At 42.8% G+C, this 21,928-nt stretch overlaps 1 protein-coding gene across 8 annotated transcripts in view; it reads right to left on the bottom strand.

The window, feature by feature from the left end:
• Positions 1-21,057, bottom strand: part of UBR4 (ubiquitin protein ligase E3 component n-recognin 4) — a 128,553-nt gene extending 107,496 nt beyond the window's left edge. For all 8 annotated transcript variants that reach the window (XM_079912598.1, XM_079912599.1, XM_079912597.1 and 5 more), the window contains exons 1-15: positions 20,779-21,057; positions 13,775-13,872; positions 12,432-12,535; positions 11,530-11,659; positions 11,277-11,416; positions 10,668-10,770; positions 10,409-10,550; positions 10,128-10,252; positions 7,026-7,150; positions 6,354-6,413; positions 6,063-6,253; positions 2,650-2,749; positions 2,377-2,514; positions 1,797-1,914; positions 733-920 (exon numbers count right to left, since the gene is read on the bottom strand). In XM_079912598.1, the coding sequence (XP_079768724.1) occupies positions 733-920; positions 1,797-1,914; positions 2,377-2,514; positions 2,650-2,749; positions 6,063-6,253; positions 6,354-6,413; positions 7,026-7,150; positions 10,128-10,252; positions 10,409-10,550; positions 10,668-10,770; positions 11,277-11,416; positions 11,530-11,659; positions 12,432-12,535; positions 13,775-13,872; positions 20,779-20,954 (1,938 nt within the window). In that variant the 5' untranslated portion in view covers positions 20,955-21,057. The remainder of the gene's footprint in view (positions 1-732; positions 921-1,796; positions 1,915-2,376; positions 2,515-2,649; positions 2,750-6,062; positions 6,254-6,353; positions 6,414-7,025; positions 7,151-10,127; positions 10,253-10,408; positions 10,551-10,667; positions 10,771-11,276; positions 11,417-11,529; positions 11,660-12,431; positions 12,536-13,774; positions 13,873-20,778) is intronic.
• Between the last annotated feature and the right edge of the window lie 871 nt (positions 21,058-21,928).

The raw sequence follows: 21,928 nt of genomic DNA on the forward strand, positions 1-21,928 counted from the left end.
CTAGTTACAGAAAAGGGTATGCCGATTTAATACAATAGACTTCAGGTAATATTGCATGACAGGATTTCCAAAGAGATTAACTCTTTTATTTCATTCTTCTAAGGTCCTGTATTTGTCCAGCTCTAAGATATTATTGATATATTCAATTCTGAAGCCTATATTGTCATTATACATGCTTGGAATTCCCAGTTCTTTATTTCTCTATTAAAATGAAATTTCCATCCACGTCCTTGACTAGACTAAGCTGTATGAAAGCAAAGACTGTATATGCCTTGTTTACTGACAGAGCTTCAGAAGAGGGGCTGCTGACACACAGTACATCATTAATAAATACCGGCTGAACAAATAGTTAGCAGTCACGATGTACCAGACCTAGGCTAAGGGCTCTTTAATTCTTCACAACACTCTTAGAAGAGGTACAATCACTCCCATACAACAGGAGACAAAACTGAGGCTTGGAGAAATTCAGTTTCTTGCCCAAAGTCATAAAGCCAGTAAGGGGTAGATTCTATCTAACTCCAAAGGCTATGTTACTAACCCTCAATAAGAGAAACAACACCAAGAGCATAAGAGTTATTTAATCAAATATAATCAATACATTTATGTCCTAAGTAAAAATATCTTTAAACATTAGTTATCCAACCTACAAAATGTTTTTGTTCAAATGATCTGCTTTTCACACCCCTTCTCCCCATTTCTCCCTCCCCCTTAACCTCAGAAATCCACTCTTACCAACTCAGGATCTTTGCGGCTAGCCAAAATGTTGCCCTTCTCACCAGAGGCCTGCTTACTGGGGCTTTTAACTCGAGGTGAGCTCTCCAGCGGAGGGGGTGGGGGAGGAGGCGGAGGTGCCACTTTCTCTTTACTGGGGGAGATGGTCTCTTCAAACCACTGCCCCAGAATAGGCTCACTGTCATCATCTAACAGGGAAAGAGAAATGTAACAAAAACAACACGTTTTTAAAAAATTTTTAGTACATCTGCTTTGTAAAAGTGCCTGAGTCAAAAGGAACACAAGGTTTGTAGATCATGGTGGTAGTTACACTGCTGCATAAACTTGTCAAAACTCATCTAAATGTATATGCAAAATGGGAGTATTTTATTGTATGTAAATTATACCTCAATAAAACCAGTATTTTTTTTAAAGGAACCCAATGGAGGAAGAGAAACCACCTCATTTTATTTCACCGGCAAGCCAAACATTCTCAGTAGCAGAGTTTTACTTGTCTACCAACTGTAAGCTCCCAGATAAGAATCGTACCTTTGGCAATTCTGTACACTGCTCCCACAAACCTGGTTAGAAAGAATCTGAGATATTTATCTTATTCAGTCCCTCTCCAAACCAAGGCAGGAGGGAATGTTGGTGTTGCCCTGTCGTTCACCACAGCAGTCTGGCATTTCTTTCTCTATGTTTCCCCAAGCACACATCTATGACGTCAGCCAAACCCAACACCTCACATACAGCCTTCCTTTTGAGTTTCACTGGGAAAGCTCAGAGCAGAGTTCCCAAAATGAGTCAGCACAAAAAGAAATATGAACAACTGAGGTGTATTCTGATTGCGGAGGGAAAGCAACGAAAAGCAATCTGGGCTTTGCTGACGGCAGTTTTAATCACTCATCTTCAACAGCTCCGCTTACTCTTGAATAACATGTCGCCTTTAAGTGCACATGCAGTCAAGATCCATGCCGGGCAGGTGAAAGCAAACAGTGACTAGGAAGCTACAGGAAGCTCCTAGGGACACTTGCTGCTGCACCCTATAGCTTCTCCCCTGGGAGACAGCAAAGAGGGGCGTCTACCTTGGCTGCTGTCCTCCTCCGTGCTGCTGAAGTCATCCTCGTAGTAGGTGTTTGAGTCAGTAGAGGCGCTGGCGTCGCTGCTCATAGAGCCCTTCCTCTGACGCTGCAGGACACATGCCTAGGAAAATAGCGAGGTTTCTGTAATTGATGATCACAAAAATGAAGCCATCCTACCTCGTCCCATTTGCCACATGAAAAGTCTTCTCCGTGTCTTCTTTTCTCTAAATCCAAGAAGTATTTCTCCTAATAGCTACCTCCAGGATTCTCATAGCCTTATCCTATAGAAGCACTCCAAAACCAGAGATCTGGACCAGAACTGAAAAAGGAACGTTTCCATAGTGTCCTCCATGTTTTTGCTTCAGCATGCCCACTGTCACAAATCACCAAGTAGCCATATGGACCACAGTGCTGATAACCAACAACTAATTCAAATGTCTGAAACCATTTAAGAGTTCTTCTCATCTTCAAAACCATTACCACAAATTATGACTTTATAAAGATCATGGCATACAGTCTCATTCATTTTGAGGAGGTTATATGAGAAGATCTTCCAAATTATCAATGGCATGACCCCACCCACCTTTCTGTAGGAAGTTGAGAGTAATGTCAACAGCAGGTTTGTCAGTGGGACAGAGTCTATCAGCCGTTGAATCCTCTGTATGGAGGTACTCTGGGCCATAATGCTCAGGACAGCAGGGGGACCATCTGCCTCCCAACCCTGAAGGTAACGACATGAAAAGAGAATTAAGGTCAGGACTTGGCAGGAAATGACCACCTGATCTGATGGCTCAAGCGAGCTTAGCCAGAAGGGGAGCCAACAGTCAATATGCTGGTTCTGAAGACAAGCCCTCACCTTGTGCAGAGCCTCCACCTGCAGGTCTTGAAAGAGAGACGTCAACAGCTTGACGGCATGGTTTGCCAATATTACTGAGAGCACCCCAAATCCCTGATGCCTACACAAAGCAAAAAGGAAACACAAACGTTAACAACTCACAACAAATTACAATTTCAGAAACCACAGATCTTGCCATTTTGAGGTCCTACACCCACTTCAGAATCTATGGACCTTTCTCCAGGGGGAAAAAAAAAATTGCAAAAACACATAAAATTTGCATATAATTTCAGAAGCTCACAACCTCCCTGAAGCCCATCTACACACTGCCTAAAGATCCACAGGCTTCAGTTGAAGAACTTCAGGACTAGAAGAAGTTCTTCCAGATCCATGAAATTTTGGAATTTAAACTATCAATTCAAAGCTATTGGGTCATGTGAAGACACTAATATTTAAATGTTGGTTGAATCTTTAAAAAGTCATTCTTTTGAGAAGAAAAGGTTAAAAATCAGCAACTTTTACAAAATATCTGGACACAAACCAAAGAGAATAAAAACAAAGGTTTACATTAAATCTGAGTAAAACTTTCTCTTTCTCTCCAAACGACCACACGACAAAGGGTTAGTATATCTAATATACAATGAGCTCATGTAAATCAATAAGAAAGGACAAATACCAAAGAGAAAACTGGGGCAAAGGATATAGACAGTGTGAAAATGATCACAATCACACTAGTAACCAACGAAATACAAATAAGAGCTATACAGTAATATCTTTCTCCTCAGATTAGCAAACATGAAGATTAATGACTCCCACTGTCAAACAGGACCTGGGGAAGAGGCATTTGCACGCACAACAGCTAGGAATGTATATCAGAGCAGTTTAGCAAAACATTTCAAATTTTTAAGTAAGTATATCCTTTGTCCTAAGAATTACACTTCTAGAAATTTACCCCAAGGGGATAACTGAACAAGTTCACAAAGATTTATGTTTTAGAAGGTTTATCAAAGCACAGTTTATCAAAACAAGAAATTTGGAGCACACTAAATAAGTGTTCAATAAGTTAATTAGTTAACTATGGTGTATTTATACGGTAGAATACCATCAGTCATTATAAACATAGAATCTATAATCGTATCTATAATCGTATCGTAGACTGCAAACACGTCTATGATATTTTGTAACAGTGATTCTATTTTCATAAACATGTACATTTAACATGTGAGCACAGAAAAATGTCTGGAAGAACGTTTACCAGTTTGGGTGGCAGAATTTCGGGCAATTTTTTTCCTTTCTTATGGTTTGCAACCTACACAATGTATTTGCATTCTTTTAAGTCTCAAGACACTACAGCCATTTTTCAAATGTTTCTGCTACTTCTAAGGATATACCTTTTGGCATTCTCCCATTTCCCTTTATAATACCAAGCATGCAGATGCTCAAATATCACAAACTACTGTTCTCCCTGGAACATAATTACCTCCCTATTTTGCTTAGTGTCTACTTCCTACCATCCTAATGTCTATTTCAGATTTCAGCTCAGTAACACTTCCTCAGGGAAGCCTGCCTTGATTTCTCTAACCAGGTCAAAAGTCCCTATTATAATACTCTCTAGATACAATGTGACATGTATTTGCATGAATAACTTCTTGTCTCTTCGGAATGTGTCTATTTTTTTTTTATTCATCACAGCATTCCAGAACTAACACAGAGCCTGGAATAGAGAAAGTAGTGAATAATTTGCTGAATGAGGTCCAGAATGCGACTTCCTCCTTGAACTCCAGACTCACATACACAAGTGCTTACTCAACATCTCACAGAAAGATCTGCCAGTCCTCTCAAAAGCAGCATGGCCCAGATTAAGTTCAGTTCTTCGACTTCCTGCCATCCAATCTACTCATAAACTGGTGTGCCCTATCTCAGTAAATTACACAACCCAGGTACTCATGCCACAAAATTCTGATGTCGTATTTTTCACACTCAACCTCCAAGCCACCAGCAAATCCTGTCAGCTGTACCTTCAAAACATCCCAATATGACCTTTTCTCCCTGCCTTTACTACCACCCACTCCGAGTCCCCTCATCGCTCGTGCGGAGTAAGGCTTGAGCCTCCTAACTGTTCTCTCTCCTCGTCTTACGATCCCGCAGTGTATTCTCCATAGGACAGCTGGGTTCTCCGGTCACTAATAATTCATATCACGTCACTCCCCCCATCACAAACTCTCTAACACCTACAGATTACACTTGGCCCTAGGTGACCTGGCCCTGGCTACCTCTCTGAGAGAATTTTCTACCACTCTCCCTCGATTTCTCTATTCTAGACCTACTGACCTTGCTGAGCCTTAAAAATGCCAGTCATACTTCCACCTCAAAACCTGAACAATTCTACCCCAAATAGTTGCATGGCTCATCTGTCACTTCACTTCTACACCTTGTTCTCAGAGCCCTTTCCTGACCGTGCTAACTAAAATACTAGCCCCTGACACTCCCTAACTCCTTGTTCTGGCTTATTTTTCTTCACAACACTCATATATGATAATCTATTATGAACTTACTAGTATGTTTGTTCACTGTTGCTCCAGTTAGAAAATAAACTCTATAAAGGCAAGGAGATTGCTTTGATTAGTGCTCTATCCTCAATGGCTGGATAGAGCCTAGTGGTATATGGTAGGGACTGAAAAAAATAAATAAAATCCAGAAATGCCTAGGCTCAGGGCTTCCCTGGTGGCGCAGTGGTTGAGAGTCCGCCTGCCGATGCAGGGGACACAGGTTCGTGCCCCGGTCCAGGAAAATCCCACATGCCGTGGAGCAGCTAGGCCCGTGAGCCATGGCCGCTGAGCCTGCGCGTCCGGAGCCTGTGCTCCGCAATGGGAGAGGCCACACAGTGAGAGGCCCGCGTACCGCAAAAAAAAAAAAAAAGAAGAAATGCCTAGGCTTAGAAAATAAAACCTTGAACAACACAGAAGTCACATCTCTAACTTCTTTCCTGGCAAGCAAGGGTTTCTGTCCAGACTTCATCAAAACAGTAGTAAATGTTTCAGGAAGCAAGCCAGGAGGACCTGACAGAATCCTCACTTTACAGGTTAAACACACAAGTGAGTAACCAACCCCAAGTCAAACAAGCCCATTTTACAAAATAGAAGCATTTTTTTTCTGATTTGAACCTCACAGAAGTCCTAAAATATGTATTACACAGATGTTTTCTCCCTCTTATAGAGAAGGAAACAAGATTGGAGAGAATGAGTGATTTACCCAAAATCATACTGCTATGATGTAGAGACAGTAAACTATGATCATCCTCTTAGTAGTTACATTCAATTGGATGGAGGCAAATTTTTCTATTGCTGTGGAGATGAGAGGAGTTAACACTAGCTCCCCATCAATATAAAATGGCAGGAAAACAAAACCTGAGCGGCAGTCAAGGGGACACATACCCTTTTCCAGGCCCCAGCTTTGGAGAGCCCACTCCCTCCTTTGTACGAGAAAGGATGTCTCTGACCCGGAGAGCAGCCAGCGGATCTTTCTCTTTCCCCTTATCAGCCAAGGCAGTAGGACTGAGGTTCAATATGAGGAAAAGGCTGTTTAACAAACACCAGGCACCCAGCAATTGGAAGTTCTGATAGTGCTATTGAAAAAGGCACAAAAAATATATATAAACAGAGATCTTACAGGCTACGTACCTTACAGACTAGATATAAGACAGGAATATAGCAGAGACTTCTTACCTCACCACCAGCCCGGCGGGAACTGCTGATCGCTTGTCCAATCATGTCATAGATTTCAAGCTGTCCAATATCAAACATACACAAAAATCTGAGCAAGGTGACACAGTTCATTACAAATGCTAAATCCTACCCAAAGCAATTTAGCTTGAAGACACCAATATCCTCAAGCCACTTCCAATGACAGAATTCCATCACACCTTCCTTGACCTTCATAAGATGTTGACTCCATCTTTTCATTCAGCTCACATGTCACCTTCTCAGAGGCGTCCCCTCCACCCAATCTAAAGCAGCACACCCAGCACCACATCAGATCACTTTCTATCACATTTGTTCATCCAATCCACGTATCACTATCTGAAACTGTCTTGTGTCTATCATATGCCTCCACTGCAAGTACACTGACACAGTACAGTAAGCCCTTATATATATTTGCTGATTGAATGACTCATCTTTCACAAAGTCCACTGCCACCACAAAGTTGCAGTGTTTCCTGCAGAGCCAACCAATCTGCCAAATAAACAAGCTAAAGGCCTACCTCTTAGACCTACTACCCAAGGGGAAGGGGTATGGAGAGCACTCCACATCCTTCCCTCTAAAAAGAAAGAAAGTGGAACTGGCCATATTCCCTTATTTGAATAATCAAGGTTCCGTGTCCCCAGAGGCGTAGCTTACACATTTTTGGACAATTGTAGCTGCATCACTCTCATAGTCGTCTTCTTTGGAGCTCGTGGACCCTGTCCGCACTTGCTGGGCACTACCCACGTGAAGGATGGCCATGCAAGTCGCCACACTCACACCTGAAAAAGAGATACACACATTCCAAGAACGTGAAACACAAAAACACAGCCCACCTACAAAAAAACACAACCCACAAGCAATTCCATGATTTGATTACTGAAAGTAAATTCCATAAGGGCAAGACTAAACACAGTGTTACCATACAATCCAACAATCGCACTCCTAGGTATTTACCCAAATGAGCTGAAAACTTCCATCCACACAAACACCTGTACACAAATATTTACTGTAGCTTTAGTCATAACTGCCAACAAATGGAAGCAATTAAGATGTCCTTTGATAGGTGAATCAGTGAACAAGCTGTGGTATATCGATACAAGGAATATTACTCATCAGTAAAGAGATGAGCTTCCAAGCCACAAAAAGACATAGAGGACCCTTAAATGCATGCAGCTGGCCCTCCACATCCCCAGTTCCGCATCTGGAGATGCAGCTAGTGGAATCGGTGGATGCCGAATCTGCAGATGCTGAGGCTGACTGTACTACACCATTTTATACAAGGGACTTCGAGCATCTGTGGATTTTTGTATCCAGGGGGGGTCCTGAAACCCCCCGCCCCCTGCAAGCAAAAGAAGCCTGTCTGAAAAGGCTACATACTACATAGTTGATTCTAACTATGACATTCTGGAAAAGATAACTGTGGAGACAGTAAAAGATCAGTGGATTCTAGGGACTGGCGTTAAGGGTAGGGGAGAAGGACCACTAGGTGGAACACAGGGAATTTGGAGGGCAGTGAAAATATTCTTATGACACAACGATGATGGTTACATGATATTATGCATTTGTCAAAACCCAGAGAACTGTACAACACAAAAAAGGAACCCTAACATAGTAAACTATGGACTTCAGTTAATAATAATGTATCAATATTAGTTCATCAATTACAACAAATGTATCCTATTAATGCAATTGTTAACAATAAGGGAAACTGTATATAACGGACAGAGAGTATACGGGAACTCTGTACAAACTGCTCAATTTTTCTGCAAACTTAAAACTGCTTTAAAAATGAAATTATTAATTTTAAAATATTTTTAAAATTTTTAAGATGATGGAAAAAAAACAATCCCACACTTAGTATTTCTCAAAGACATCAAGGCCAAATTCCTTTCTTTAAATCAAATTCCAAGTGACCAAATTTCAATAACAATCCAAATCTGGGCTCTTTAAACAACTAAGAATTTTTAGGCGGGATCCCCGACCAGGGATTGAACAGGTGCCCTCAGCAGTGAGAGTGCAGAGTCCTAACCGCTGGACCGCCAGGGAAGTCCCTTAACAACTAGGAATTTTTTTTTTTTTTTTTTTTTTTGCGTTACACGGGCCTCTCACTGTTGTGGCCTCTCCCGTTGCGGAGCACAGGCTCCGGACACGCAGGCTCAGCCGCTCCACGGCATGTGGGGTCTTCCCGGACCGGGGCACGAACCCGCGTCCCCTGCATCGGCAGGCAGACTCTCAACCACTGCGCCACCAGGGAAGCCCACAACTAAGAATTTTTAAGGACTCTTTAATTCCGATCAACTAAGTACACTGAGATCCATGTGATATTCAAGAAATTCCCTGAAAATTGAAATTAATAAACCTCAAATTTAAAAATGCAAAAATCAAAGATAGAGAACTAGGAATAAACACTGGAAGTGGGCTTGGAGAGAGCGCCTGCTCACACACTGCCTTAGCTTTCCATTCCCACTGCCGCTGCTCTCGCTCAGGCCCTTCACCTGTCTTGCCCAAATGACCACAAACTCCTCCTAGCAGATCTTCCAGCCTGGTACTACTGCTTCAATGTGCTCCTAAAGTATAGCTCAGATCATAGCACACTTCAATATCTTTAATGGTCTCTACTGTCTACAGGATATGGTCCAAATGACTTAGACTGCATTTCTAAGCCCTCTGTGATTGGGCTGTACTTTCTTTCCAGCTGTCCAACACCCACTAATCACACACAGTCACACACACACACACACACACACACACACACACACACGCACACAATGTTCCCCCAAATTCCAGGATACTCTTGGTCCTGCTTTTGCCTCTGCCTAGGGATAGCCAAACTGAAATCCAACCTGCCCTGCAAGATACATCAACAGAACTCCTTTGTGAATACTGCCTTCCCCGATTGAAAGTGCGTTTATCTTTATATTCCTGTTTACACACAGATGTTTATAATAAAGTCATTCAAAGAATGTAGGGAGATGATTAACCTCAGCAATTTCTTGGTGCTCCCAAGGTCAGGTTTCCAAGGCTGTTCATATCCTCACTCACAGAACCCAGTAAACGTCGAAAATTGTTATGTCTCCCAAGACATACCAGGACTATGGTATTTAAAACCAAGGATCAGTAATTTGGGTTAAAAAGCCACTGTAACAATAACTTAAAAGAGAGTAAACACCAGTTGTCAGGCCCCACTTCCAAGGCAGCATAATCAACAGGAAGGGAGGGGATTTTGCGGCAGCATGAAGAATAACTGTCGTTGCATTTATCAATATAAACAGATACCACCTGTTCTATGAATCCTTCCTCAAATCTGCTCCCATAGCAAGACTCAATTCTCCCTTCTCTGTGTGCCCATAATATTCTATACTTCTCTTATCACCTTTATCATCTCCTGTTTTATATTACACTCTGTGGTCCTATCTATCTTCCATTGCTCGAGTAGAGGCTCCTTGAGGGCAGGGATTACATACTGCTCATCTCAATATCCCAAAAGCACTTGGAATTTTGCTTTCAAACAGCAGACACTTAACGTGTGCGCACACTATGAAATCAAATATCCACATAACACAATGGCAGCAGTTGAATAAGCGAATTTACAAGACTCCTATTGAGACCTCATTTCATCTAGATGAGATATTTAGATGATCCTTGGGGGTAGGGTCTAAGTAAAGGGGGAGAGAGTACTCAGAAGGATCTCACGGTTTCCAGAAAGTGTAACTGTCCTTGGCTGAGAAAATGAGATCAGATATAACAACTTCTCACCTGCATACAAACAACTTAGGCTGAGGACTGTCACATCTTGCAGACGAGAAGGATTGAGAGGTTCCAACACAGGTAGAGAAAGGGTATCCAATGCCATGGTTACATCAATCACCAGTGAATGAAAACTGGAATACAAGAGAAGGTTAACAAAAGTGTCTCTTTGAGTCACTTGCTTCTATAATCTGATAGTTAAAGAAAGTCGGCATGCCATAAAAACTAACCAGTTTCTCTCTTGAGAGCAGCATTAAAACGCAAAGCATATGCACCCTGGGGCACCTTACCCATTACGAACAGCAGTGGCATCTGCTACTGTTGCAGGCATGATGAAGAAGGAATTGGCCAACACTGCATCTTGAAACCGATTGATGTAGCGTAGGAAATAGGGCAGGTTTAAACACACACGCAGTAGCTTCTCTGAGCCACCTGAATTAATGAAAAAGCTCAACCTTACAAACAGGCCTCTGCTGCTTGATTTTCTTCCACTTAAGGAATTTCTGAAAGCAGAGAAACCACCTTTCTGATGACAATTAAGAGTCTCACCAAGCTCCTGAAGACTAGCCACATTCTGAGCTATGAACACATTCTTGGTTTTGATAGCAGAGGCTTGATCTGTGGATGACTGCTCATCATTTTCTCCTTCCGCCTGAAGAGAAACAAAGGATGTGAAAGGCCCATCAAGATACTGTCATCTGTTGACTGCTGTCCTCAAGTTCAGAATAGAACCAACCATCCAAACTAAACAGCTGCTCCACAGATACTCTTCAGACCCCCCAGTTAATGAGGTGGAAAGTCCTCTCTAACGCTGGGGAAAATACAAGTCATTTTTCCAAGAGGAGGGGGAAAATATATAGCTTTAAAATATATATATTCTGTAACTAGTATAGAGCGATGCCTTTTACAGAAAGGAGTACATGCTCTTTGTCTACTTGCATTGAGAAATGTTGGAAAAATGGTCCTCAAAGTAGTAATAACTGTGAACAGAAGGAATTGGGGTGTTACTTATTTCTGGTTTGTATTCTTCAGCTTTGTACCAAAGGCAGGTACATCATTTTATATCACAAATGTAAAATACATTTGTTAGCTATTTTTCCTAGTATTATCATCTTAACAAACCCCACAGGATGAGGTCATTTGGCTGAAGTAACTCACCGGAGTCTGTGGACCTACGGGTGATGATGCTACAGTTCTAGGGTTAAAAACTGACGTCAGCTGGTTCAAAAAATTCATCTGGACCTCCTTCTGCTTCAGCTCTGGGCTTACTGGTGCAGCCAGCTCTTTCTGATCTTCCACTACAAAATATAAAAGCAAGAGAGGGATGAGGGGAGTGCCACTAGAAGGCAAAAGAGGAAATAGCTGGCCAGAGGACTGGCCAAGAAACCAAGTCTGGTGAAGGAACACTCACCATCTGACAGTGTCTTCACTGTTTGTGGCAGCTTGGCCGATTTCATCATTGCTGTAAATGTGATAATTTCAGTTCTGTCTAATCGGCTACAGCCAGTGCACAGGCCCTTGATGAGGAGAATCAAGTGTTTCTGGGAAAAAAAAAAAAATTCAAATATGCCTTTTAGAAGAGTCTATTCTTTAGGGACTTCTAGCTGGCAAGGGGCCAAATTTAGGTTCATACCAAGAACTGCAAATTAGGAAAAACAATAAAGCAGAGATCACAACCTGATGGTCCTCAGACCATATCTGCTTGCAGGTTTGTCTTACTGTTCTCAGTGGTGTTGTTGTTGTTGTTTTAATTTGAAGTTATGGCCAACTTTTTAAAACATGGAAGATTTAACATACAAATCCAGGATTTCCTGTCTCTCTCAATAATTTACAAGACAGAGCAGCTCTGCTGCCATTCCTGTAGGGCAACAGTCAGCTGGAGCCAAACAGTGAGTGGCCCCTTTATAGCTGGGTCATGCACCCTTCTCAACCAGCATACTTGACTCACTTTATGTCACTTGCCTGGCCCCCACAGGCGTATCTCTGCAATCCTTGAAAAAGCCTCTGCAGCCCTCTATACCAGGGGGTGGTAAACCACAGCCCCAGCTCAGCCCAATGCCTGTTTTTGTAAATAAAGTTGACTGGACCACAGCTATGCTCATCCACTTACGTATTGTCTGTGGCTGCTTTCACACTACAAAGGCAGAGATCAGCTGCAACGGGGACTGGATGGTCGGCAAATTATCTACTATGTGGCCTATTACAGAAAAAGTTTACCAACCCCTGCTCTATGCCATCCCTTCTCCATCATTCCACTTGTCAGTCACAAGCCTACCACAAAATAAGGGCCAGAAATGGGCCCATCACTCTTACCTGGGACACAGCGCAAGCCTCATCTGGATTCTCCAGACGCAGGAGAGAAAACTCAATCAAGACTTTACAGGCTGCTGCCACAGACTGAAGTTGGTTCCGCGGAACTGAGAAAGGAATAAATTTTACTTAACTTCAGACTGCTATAACTCACTTCAGCCTCACAGTCAATAAACCAAATAAGTATTGAGCTCCGTATGTCCAACATTCCCAATATCGTTCTACGAGAATAATTATTCAGAACCAACAACCCTACAGGCAAACAAAGGCATTTTGGCATTGATAAGCATCAATTGCTTCTAGATCAATTTATCTCACATTTACTAGAAATTAAGATAATTATAATAGGAAATACATCACAGTAAGTACCAAGCACTTCAAATATATTAACCCACTTAATCCCTAAACCAATTCTATGGGGTAGATAATATTGTTACCCCCCTTCCCTTCTTTTTTTTTTTTTTTTAACAGATAAGGAAATTAAACCATAGACAGGTTAAATGACTTGACCAAAGTCACGCAGCTGGAGTTAAATCCAGGAAGTCTGGCTCTAAAGTTCATGCTCTTACCCAGTAGACTACACTACCTCTCCTTTCCCTTTTTGCAACGGGCTTCCTACTCAAAGTTTCTCCAATCTAAAAGTGATTCTTACAGTGGTAGCCAATGCCTATAATAAACAGCACTAGACACCGAAAGACTACTCAGCAACCCTGTAACTTCCTTTCACTTTGCTTGCTTAGCAAACTATTTAAGTAAAATAATTCAAATTCTTCAGATCTATATGAGTTAGGATTGGAAAAAAAAAGTGAAAATGCAAAATTTCAGAAATAGTGGAAAGTAAGGGCTTGGTCACATTTGGGGGTAGAAAAGTTTAAAAGATGGAAAACTGAAGTTAAAATCCAGTCACACACCAGAGAACACAAAAGGAGAATTTAACTTCTCACCAAAATCAAATAAGGAATAGAGCCTTGGTTAGTGGCTGCTAACCCCAGGTCAGTATCCACCTAACCCCCCAATCCCACCCACCCTGCCCCCCAAAATTAGCACACTAATAACTACATGTGTAAAATCAATAAAATGCTTTTGATTAAAAAGGCAAGGAAGGTTAACTTAATGGTTATGAAATAGATGTCCAAACCAAATAGTTTTTAAATCTCTTGTGGTTGGCCTCGGTAAAGGAACTTCCAGAGCCTTATCATACTGACAGTTGTCTCCGCTCTTGAGTGAACAGGTTACAACTAAAATACAGACTTCATTAACAACTTGTTCAGACACCGTAACAAGAGGACACACAATTTCCCTATTCATGAGCCCTTAAAATGGAATGACAAGAACAGAATACTTACTGAGGCTACAAACTGTTGTGATATAGTGTGTGGAAAGTGCAACAAAAGATGAGTAGAATGGCTCATACTGCTTCTCGTGGTGCAGGATTTCTGATTCACTGCAAAGAAAATAATTCAGCCAACATTTACTTAGTGCTTACTATATGCCAGATACCCTACCCCTTTACAGGCATTACCTGACTTAATCCTTGTAGCAATCCTACTTGGTAGGCACTGTTACCATCCCTATATCCAAGTTGAGAAAAGTGAAGCTTAGAGAGTTTAAACTAAGTACCTTGTTCAAGGTATCAGGCTTAGTAAGTGGCAAAGGCTAATGAACAGGAAACACTTTCAAACTCACTTAGAATTAAAGGAATACAAGTAAAAACACAACAGGATACCATCTTGTCCTGTATTACTGACTGGCAAAGACAAAGCTAATAATGACATGAGCTGGCCAAAGGAGGGGTGAAGCAGGGCACTCAAAATACTGTTAGTGGGAATACAGACTATAGTAACACATTCTGAAGACCAAACAAGGCCAGTCCATGATGCAGTAACTTAAAAAGAATCAACAACTCAAGGGAAGAAATCATCTGATGGGTGATAAAATCCAAAATTCTTTAGGTACCAGAGTCCTCCATCCCCCTCCCCACACCCATAGGATACAGCTAGATCACAACAAAGTGATTACTAACCACATCCCTTATCTTTACCTGAGAAAATGGCCTCTTCAGTGAAAATCTGGAGCCCAACTACGTCTAAAAGCTGGATACATTTATGTCATTCTCTTTATCAAATCAGATGCTAATTGCAACCCACGGAACAAGAAGGCAAAGAAAACACTAAAATGTCTTACTAAATGGAAAGAGGAGAGCAATGTGGCTAAATAGTTTCCTCAGTAAGTTAATTCTCCAGCAAGAACTATCAGCCTAGGAAGGGAAACGTAAACAGAGTCAAGACTCTATCCACTTGCCAAATCAACACAGGAGCCAAAAAGACTCAACATTTGGAAGGTGCCATCGTGAGTGATGAATCACCTCAAACAACACTTAAGAGTCTGGCACTGCAAACACTTTGCTATTTGGAGATTTATCAAGGAAAAACGGGTGTTTATCAAAGATCAGTTCCTTATCTTGGAATATCTCCTTCACCAAGAAAAAATATTTATGGAGCACCTATGATGTGCAAGAACCTCCCTGCCCATCAAGGATCATTTCTCCCTAGTTGTCAGATGGACAAAAAGAAGGAAACAAAAACCTTAAAACATCAAGCAACACTCAAAGCTTCAGGAGCCATCACACAGGTGAGGGTCATATCACATTCAGCAGAGAACTCCCCAACCCCCTGCTTCCACCTCCTAGGAACAGCTGTTCCTTCACTCCCATCCTTACACTTATGCATTCATTGTTCTAAGGTTTCCCCACCCTGTAATTTGATCCATTTTACTAAGTATTTACCTTCTCTTGCTTTATTTCAAAGTTTCAGAGCTGCTTACCCCCACGTTTTGCAACTGAACAGGTTTACCAAAACTAAGAGGAAGACTGCCTATCCAAAGAACAAACTTATTCTGCTGCTTTCATTCCCATTCAGATAATAAAATATATCCAAAATATAGGAGTAAACATATTGAATTACCTGGTTCAAAGCTGCCCTATTATGATTTAACAAACCCTACTTCCTGCCCTAGAAATACACAACTGCCTTATTCCAATCAAGAACAAAGAACGCACTTTGGGGAAAGATGGACATTGGCAATAGAAAAAAATGGAGCAGTCTTGAGGCTCAACTTACGATTTGCTTAGGACAAGTAAGGATAAACCTAGGGAAATTAGTTTTAAAAAGACTTAAAGGTGGGGCACTTCCCGGGTGGTCCAGTGGTTAAGACTCCACCCTTCCAATGCAGGGGGCGAGGGTGATCCCTGGTTGGGGAACTGGGACCCTGCATGCCGCACGTTGCGGCCAAAATAAGAAAAAGAAAATATATCGGAGTGCCTTCTTTAAAAAAAAAAAAAAAAGAGACTTGAAGGGGAGAGTAGGCAGGTGGACATGTGGCCCAAAGGACAATGTTGTTATCTCTTGATTCTAAAGAAACAACTGTGTTTGAGTACCCTGATGAAGATGTGCCGCCACAATTCCTTACCCCACCCTCGTTTCCCAGGAACCTGACGCACACCAAGTCACCAAAGGAGGCAAAGAAATGGAAAAATGGAAGAAAGGGCAAGACGTTAGGTAGGAAGGGGAGAAATGCAGAAATTGAAGGCAAATATGACAGGAAGAAAAATAAGGAGATTGCAAGGTAAAAATATCTCTCCTCTAGGCAGTCAAGCTATTTTCCTCAAACGTCTACTTCGCCTTACAAACTGCAACGAAAGTATCACAGAGCCTCAAACACTGCTGAAAAGACAAGGAATCTGAAGTGGTTTTATTCCATACAAAATAAATGCAATGCAGAGCATAAAGGGAAACAGCAGCTAAGCAGAAGTCCAATTTGGTCAGAGAAGTCCAATTTGACATGTAAGTAAAAAAGAACTGGCCAGGGTCTGGAAATATCTGGGTTTTTCTAGGAAGAGGTGAAAAATCAGATGTAGCAAAATAAAAGACTAAGGATTCACCTTCCTTCTCCCTCTTAGATTACTATTTATATCTTTGTTGTAAACTGTGGAAACTCCACAAAGCCCTTTCCCCTCAACAGAATCATAAACTCCCAAGTATAGAATCTATTATGCTTGTTTCAAGATACTTAGAATCATGAAACAAGCATAACGAATACATTAATGAGTTATATTCATTTAAAAAATATGTGTTTACTGACCATCTGCTGTGTGTCACAGAGTACTTAATACATGTTAACCAAAGAACTGAAAGTTTTCACATACGTCCCTCACACTCTCCACAAACCTGCAGGGAATGTAATACTGAGACATGGAAACATTACCTGATCTCACAACTAACTATATACACTCATCATTTGGTGGCTGGCTTTCTTTCTGTAGGTCAATCACGAACTCGGCTGATGATGGCACTAGTGCAGCCCTTTCTCCCTTAAGAGATTTTTAGAAAATGACTGCATTATCTAATGGGGATGCTGTAACAGCTTCTGCCTTCCCAAGTAGGCCTCCTCAGCCTAAATTTTATCAAATAGCTGGGAGGCAGGGACTCAAGGAGGCTTATCACTAAGAAAGGCTGGACAGCCTAGGAAGGACTGGCTCAGGGGAAAAGGGCTTTTTTTCTTTTTTTTTAATCTACAAAGACTCAGTCAAATTATTCAATGAGAAACATTCTCACCAACTTATCCTGCACAGAGTTAAGAAAGGAAGTCTGGGGACTTCCCTGGTGGTCCAGTGGTAAGACTCTGCGCTCCCAATGCAGGGGGCCCAGGTTAGATCCCTGGTCGGGGAACTAGATCCTGCATGTGGCAACTAAAAAGATCCAGTGCACCGTGCCACAACTAAGACCCGGCACAACCAAATAAATAAAGAAATATTTTTTTTAAAAAAAAAAGGATTTCTGTATTGGGTAGTATATAAGGCTACATTCAGCAATTACACTTTAAGCAATTAAGCCCACATATGGCATGTGCTCCGTTAAGCTAGTTCTAGCTTCATTTCTGGTCTAGAAAAGTAATGGTGTTTAAAAGATTTTCAATCTTTACTGCTAAAAGACATGCTATCAATAAGCAGTAGAAATGAAGATGAAGTCCCCTTTAAGTAAACTCAGATATCCTTCTCCTTTAAAAATCTAATGACAGGGGCTTCCCTGGTGGCACAGTGGTTGAGAGTCCGCCTGCCGATGCAGGGGACACAGGTTCGGGCCCCGGTCCGGGAAGATCCCACATGCCGCGGAGCGGCTGGGCCCATGAGCCATGGCCGCTGAGCCTGCGCGTCCGGAGCCTGTGCTCCGCAACGGGAGAGGCCACAACAGTGAGAGGCCCGCGTACAGAAAAAAAAAAAAAAAAAAAAAAAATCTAATGACACTTTTGAGAGTATGCTTCCCAATTTATCCATGCTACTCCCTCCTTTGTTTCAGTTTGGTTACAAAGTCAAACTTAACAAACAGGGTCCAGGGAATTCCCGGCAGTCCAGTGGTTAGTACTCTGCCAAGAGCCCGGGTTCAATCCCTGGTTGGGGAACTAAGATCCTGCAAGCCTTGTGGTGCTGCCAAAAAAAAAAAAAAAAACAGGGTCTGGATCTAGGAAGTATTTCTTCTACCTTTTCTTCAAGCCCAAAGGTCAATTCCAACTATAAAAGTATGAAAGAATAGAGGCAGAAAGTAGTATGAAAGAATAGAGACAGAAAGTAGAATGGCGGAAGAGTCTCTCAGGGCATGTGTCATCGTCCCCAAAGGTCAAAAAAAGGGAGGAATTCAATGGATGAGCAGGCCACCAGATAGGAAGTAAGAGCTGACATGATGGAGCCAGGACATCAAAAAGAAAAAAAAAAAAAAGTTAAAAAAAAAAAAGGGAAGCAGAGAGTAGCAGACTGCAACAGAAAAATAGAAGGTCCCTGGAGGGAAAGAAGAAAAACATGGAAGGCATAACCACAGAAAGAAACACGGGACTGTCTGGGAGAGGCAACCACAGAGGTAAAGTAGCAGCCTAGGCACCTAAACCTTTGATTACCTGCAAAGCGAAGCGCGCCACAGCATCTGCACAGTGCTGGCTCTGACCTGGTTCTATACTCAGTGGCCATAACTTGATGTTCAAGAAATAATTCCACAATTCTGACACCTTTTTTTTTTTTGGAAAAGCAAATAAAACTTTTGAGAAACAGAATATTGATAGCAGGGTATTAATTTTTGTGCTCTAAACCAGGGGTTGGCCTGCAGGTCAAATCCAGCCAGTCACCTATCTCTGTACAGCCCATATTTAAGAATGGTTTTTACATGTGTTTTTATGGCTGGAAAGAAAAAAAATCAAAAGAACATTTTGTGACATATAAGTATCATACGAAATTCACATTTGTGCCCATAAATAAGATTCTGGAACACAGCCACACCCATTTATTTATGTAATGTGTACGGCTGCTTTCGCCATACAATGGCAGAGATGACGAGTGTACACACCGTATGGCCTGCAGGTTAAATTTACTCTGATCCTTTACAGAAAAAATGTGCTGACCTCTGCTCTACACCAAACTGAACACTTGATGTGTTTAGTTGTTCTAACTGTAAAGAACTTGTAAGCCAGATATTTCTTCTGGAAATTACAGAACCATGTAACAGCAAACCAATAAACAGTCCCATTTGCAAGAGTCTGAAAATATTTTATTGAGAGAGGGAGGGAGGGAGAGAGAGAAAAAACTGTTTCTGTGGGAAAATGACCTCTCAGACAATAAGCACAACCTTCAGATCATATTGCTCTCAGAGAGCCCGAAGAGGACACATAACAGGCTTTCCAAAGTTGACTGAGCCACAAAAACCAGAACAGAGACTTCAAGGATCTTGCCTTCCAATAAAAATGTGTGTTACTAAACAGCCATCAGTTTGGATTTCTTTTCCAAACCATGAAAAGAGGTCTTATTAGTGTCTATAAACGCAGGCAACCCTTGATTATCTTAGCTATACAGAGTGCAAGAGGGGCCACTATCACTTATTTGGCAAAATTCAAACGTACCTTGACATATTTGGTTTTGGCTCCTTCTACAGGTTGGAGGGAGTTGCTTAACTATTACAGTTTAAAAGGCGTGGGCCCATAATACTGGATGTATGGGCCAGGGTGTCAACAAATGACTTTATTACCTACTCAGCTCATGTCCATAAAAACATAAAAGCAAATGTTCTAAAAAGTGGAACACGACAAGTGTAATTCGGGAAAAATACCACTAATCCAAATGTTTAAAACAGTTATAAAGAGACTACATAATTTGAGAGCAGTATCTTTGATATTTGTTTACATCTTCCGAAACTTCTTGGCTTAATAATAAGATAGGAAAATCCATCTGTAAAGTTAACTGTGAACTTACCAAACCAAACCATTATCTTATTGTTTTTTTAAACCTCACCCAAAGTATCACAAACCTAACAATAAACACTATAATAGACAATGTGTCAAACCATGGGCCTCCCTTGAGTAATAAATAGCAATTTCTAATCTTCTGGATAACATGTAGGTATACTCTTGTTGGCATGAAGCTAAAATGACCCAGTTAGCAATTGCAGAAAGTTGCTGAAGTCAGGTTTGGCTAGAAAAATGAAAATGAGACTAGCTTTAAAGGTAGGTCTACCATTAAACTAATGAAAGACTGCTCTGAGGAGGGTAAGACAGGAAAAGGCAGGCACTGTGATATCACTGGCCTTGTATGTACAGGACTCTCACAATCTAAGAATCTCAGAAAGAAAAATTCATGTAACAGCAAACCAATAAACAGTCCCGTTGGTAAGAGTCTAAAGATATTTTATTGAGAGACAGGGCGAGTATACGGTTTCAGTGGGAAAATGACCTCTCAGAATAACACTGCAATGTTTTTAATCAAAGACCGTTACGGTATCAATATACCGTAAGTGTAACCTGAAAACAAAGTCATCAATGATAACTAGTGGCTTCAGTCACAGAAACAGCACGTGCCCCCAAGTAATTACAGCACCAGGGAGACCGTTATTAAATTATGTGGTAGCTCTTCAATTTAAACCCTGGGCTCCGCTACGGCCCAGGCTAGGGGGAAGAGCGCTGACGAGAAATGCAAACTCATCAGCGCTTTGACCTTAACACAGGGGGCAGCCCTGGGAACATTCCCCTACGAGGTCGATGCATCTCAAAATTACTCCGAAACCAACCCGGCCACGCCCTCCCGAGAGGGCGTCCTCAAAAGTTTTGCTCGCGAGGGAAATTGAGGCACAGGATTTACCCGGGTTGGCGGAAGAACACCAGACAAGCTTTCCTCTCCCAGGGCCAGGGAGCCCCGAAGCCGGGGCCAGGGCCGCGGTCTCAGAGCCTCAGGAGGTAGCCGGGCAGAGGGTCCAGATCCTCTGGCACGACCTCCCCTCCCCCTCCCGGTTCCCGCCCCACCGGGGACGCCGCCCGGTACCTCTCGATGACTGAGGCCACCAGCTGCGGCAACTCCTTCATCTCGAAGGCGGAATAGGACGCGGATAGCAGGGGCCGCACCGCCACCTCCCAGCCCGGGGTCGTGTCTGCCTCCGTTGCCGGGGCCCCGGGCGTCGGCGCCGCAGCCGCCGCCTCTTCGCCGCCGCTCGTCGCCATCTTCCGTCGTACTAGTGCAGCTCCCTCCGGGGGCTTGCCACCGGCCCAGCGCCTCCTCCCGGGAGGGGGCGGAAGTGACGCAATAGGCACGTCAGACTGCGCGACGCAGTCGCCAGCCAAAATACGCGACGCGCGAGGACAGCCTCCCTCTGCTCTCGCAGGGGGAGCGTGGCGCGGCGTGGGGACGGGGACGAGGAGTTGCGCCTGCGCAGGACGTAGTCCTTCGGGTAAGGGCGGGAGCGTTAATCTCCGCGCCAGCGGACTGGAAGTCGTTCCCGGAAATGGGAGGTCTGTGGCTTTCGGGCGCTCCGGAGAGGTGAGTTTGGGACTTGTTTTCAGTTGACTAGACCAAGGCAGGGAAGTACACCTGCATCGGCGAATATAATGGCCCCGGCTCAAGAAAGCTAAGGACGGGAAAAGGCCGTCAAGCCTAATCAAGGTCACCTGCTTCACTTCCCTGATGACCCCCCGCCCACTCCCAACAGTTACAGTATAGCGCTTCAGTTTGCAAAACTCTTTCTCCTTCTCACACCGCCTCTCGCTATTAGTGTAATCGCTAGTCCTTTCTTCGCGCTGAAATCCCTTTTATGTTTTTTGTTTGTTTGTTTTTTTCTGTACGCGGGCCTCTCACTGTTGTGGCCTCTCCCGTTGCGGAGCACAGGCTCCGGACGCGCAGGCTCAGCGGCCATGGCTCACGGGCCCAGCCGCTCCGTGGCAAGTGGGATCTTCCCGGACCGGGGCACGAACCTGTGTCCCCTGCATCGGCAGGCGGACTCTCAACCACTGCGCCACCAAGGAAGCCCTCCTTTTATGTTTTGATTACCATCATTAGCAATGTTACCAGCTCGTGTTTGCATCGCTCTTTGCTATTTGCCAGGTAACGTTCCATTCCCCCCTTTTTCTACTAGCAAAGAAAGAATGTAAACTTTTCATCCGGTAATTTTCTTGTTTCTGGTTGTGGGCTTTTCTTTTCC

The sequence above is a fragment of the Stenella coeruleoalba genome (assembly GCF_951394435.1).
Source record: "Stenella coeruleoalba genome assembly, chromosome: 1".
In the NCBI taxonomy this organism is placed as follows: Eukaryota; Metazoa; Chordata; class Mammalia; order Artiodactyla; family Delphinidae; genus Stenella; species Stenella coeruleoalba.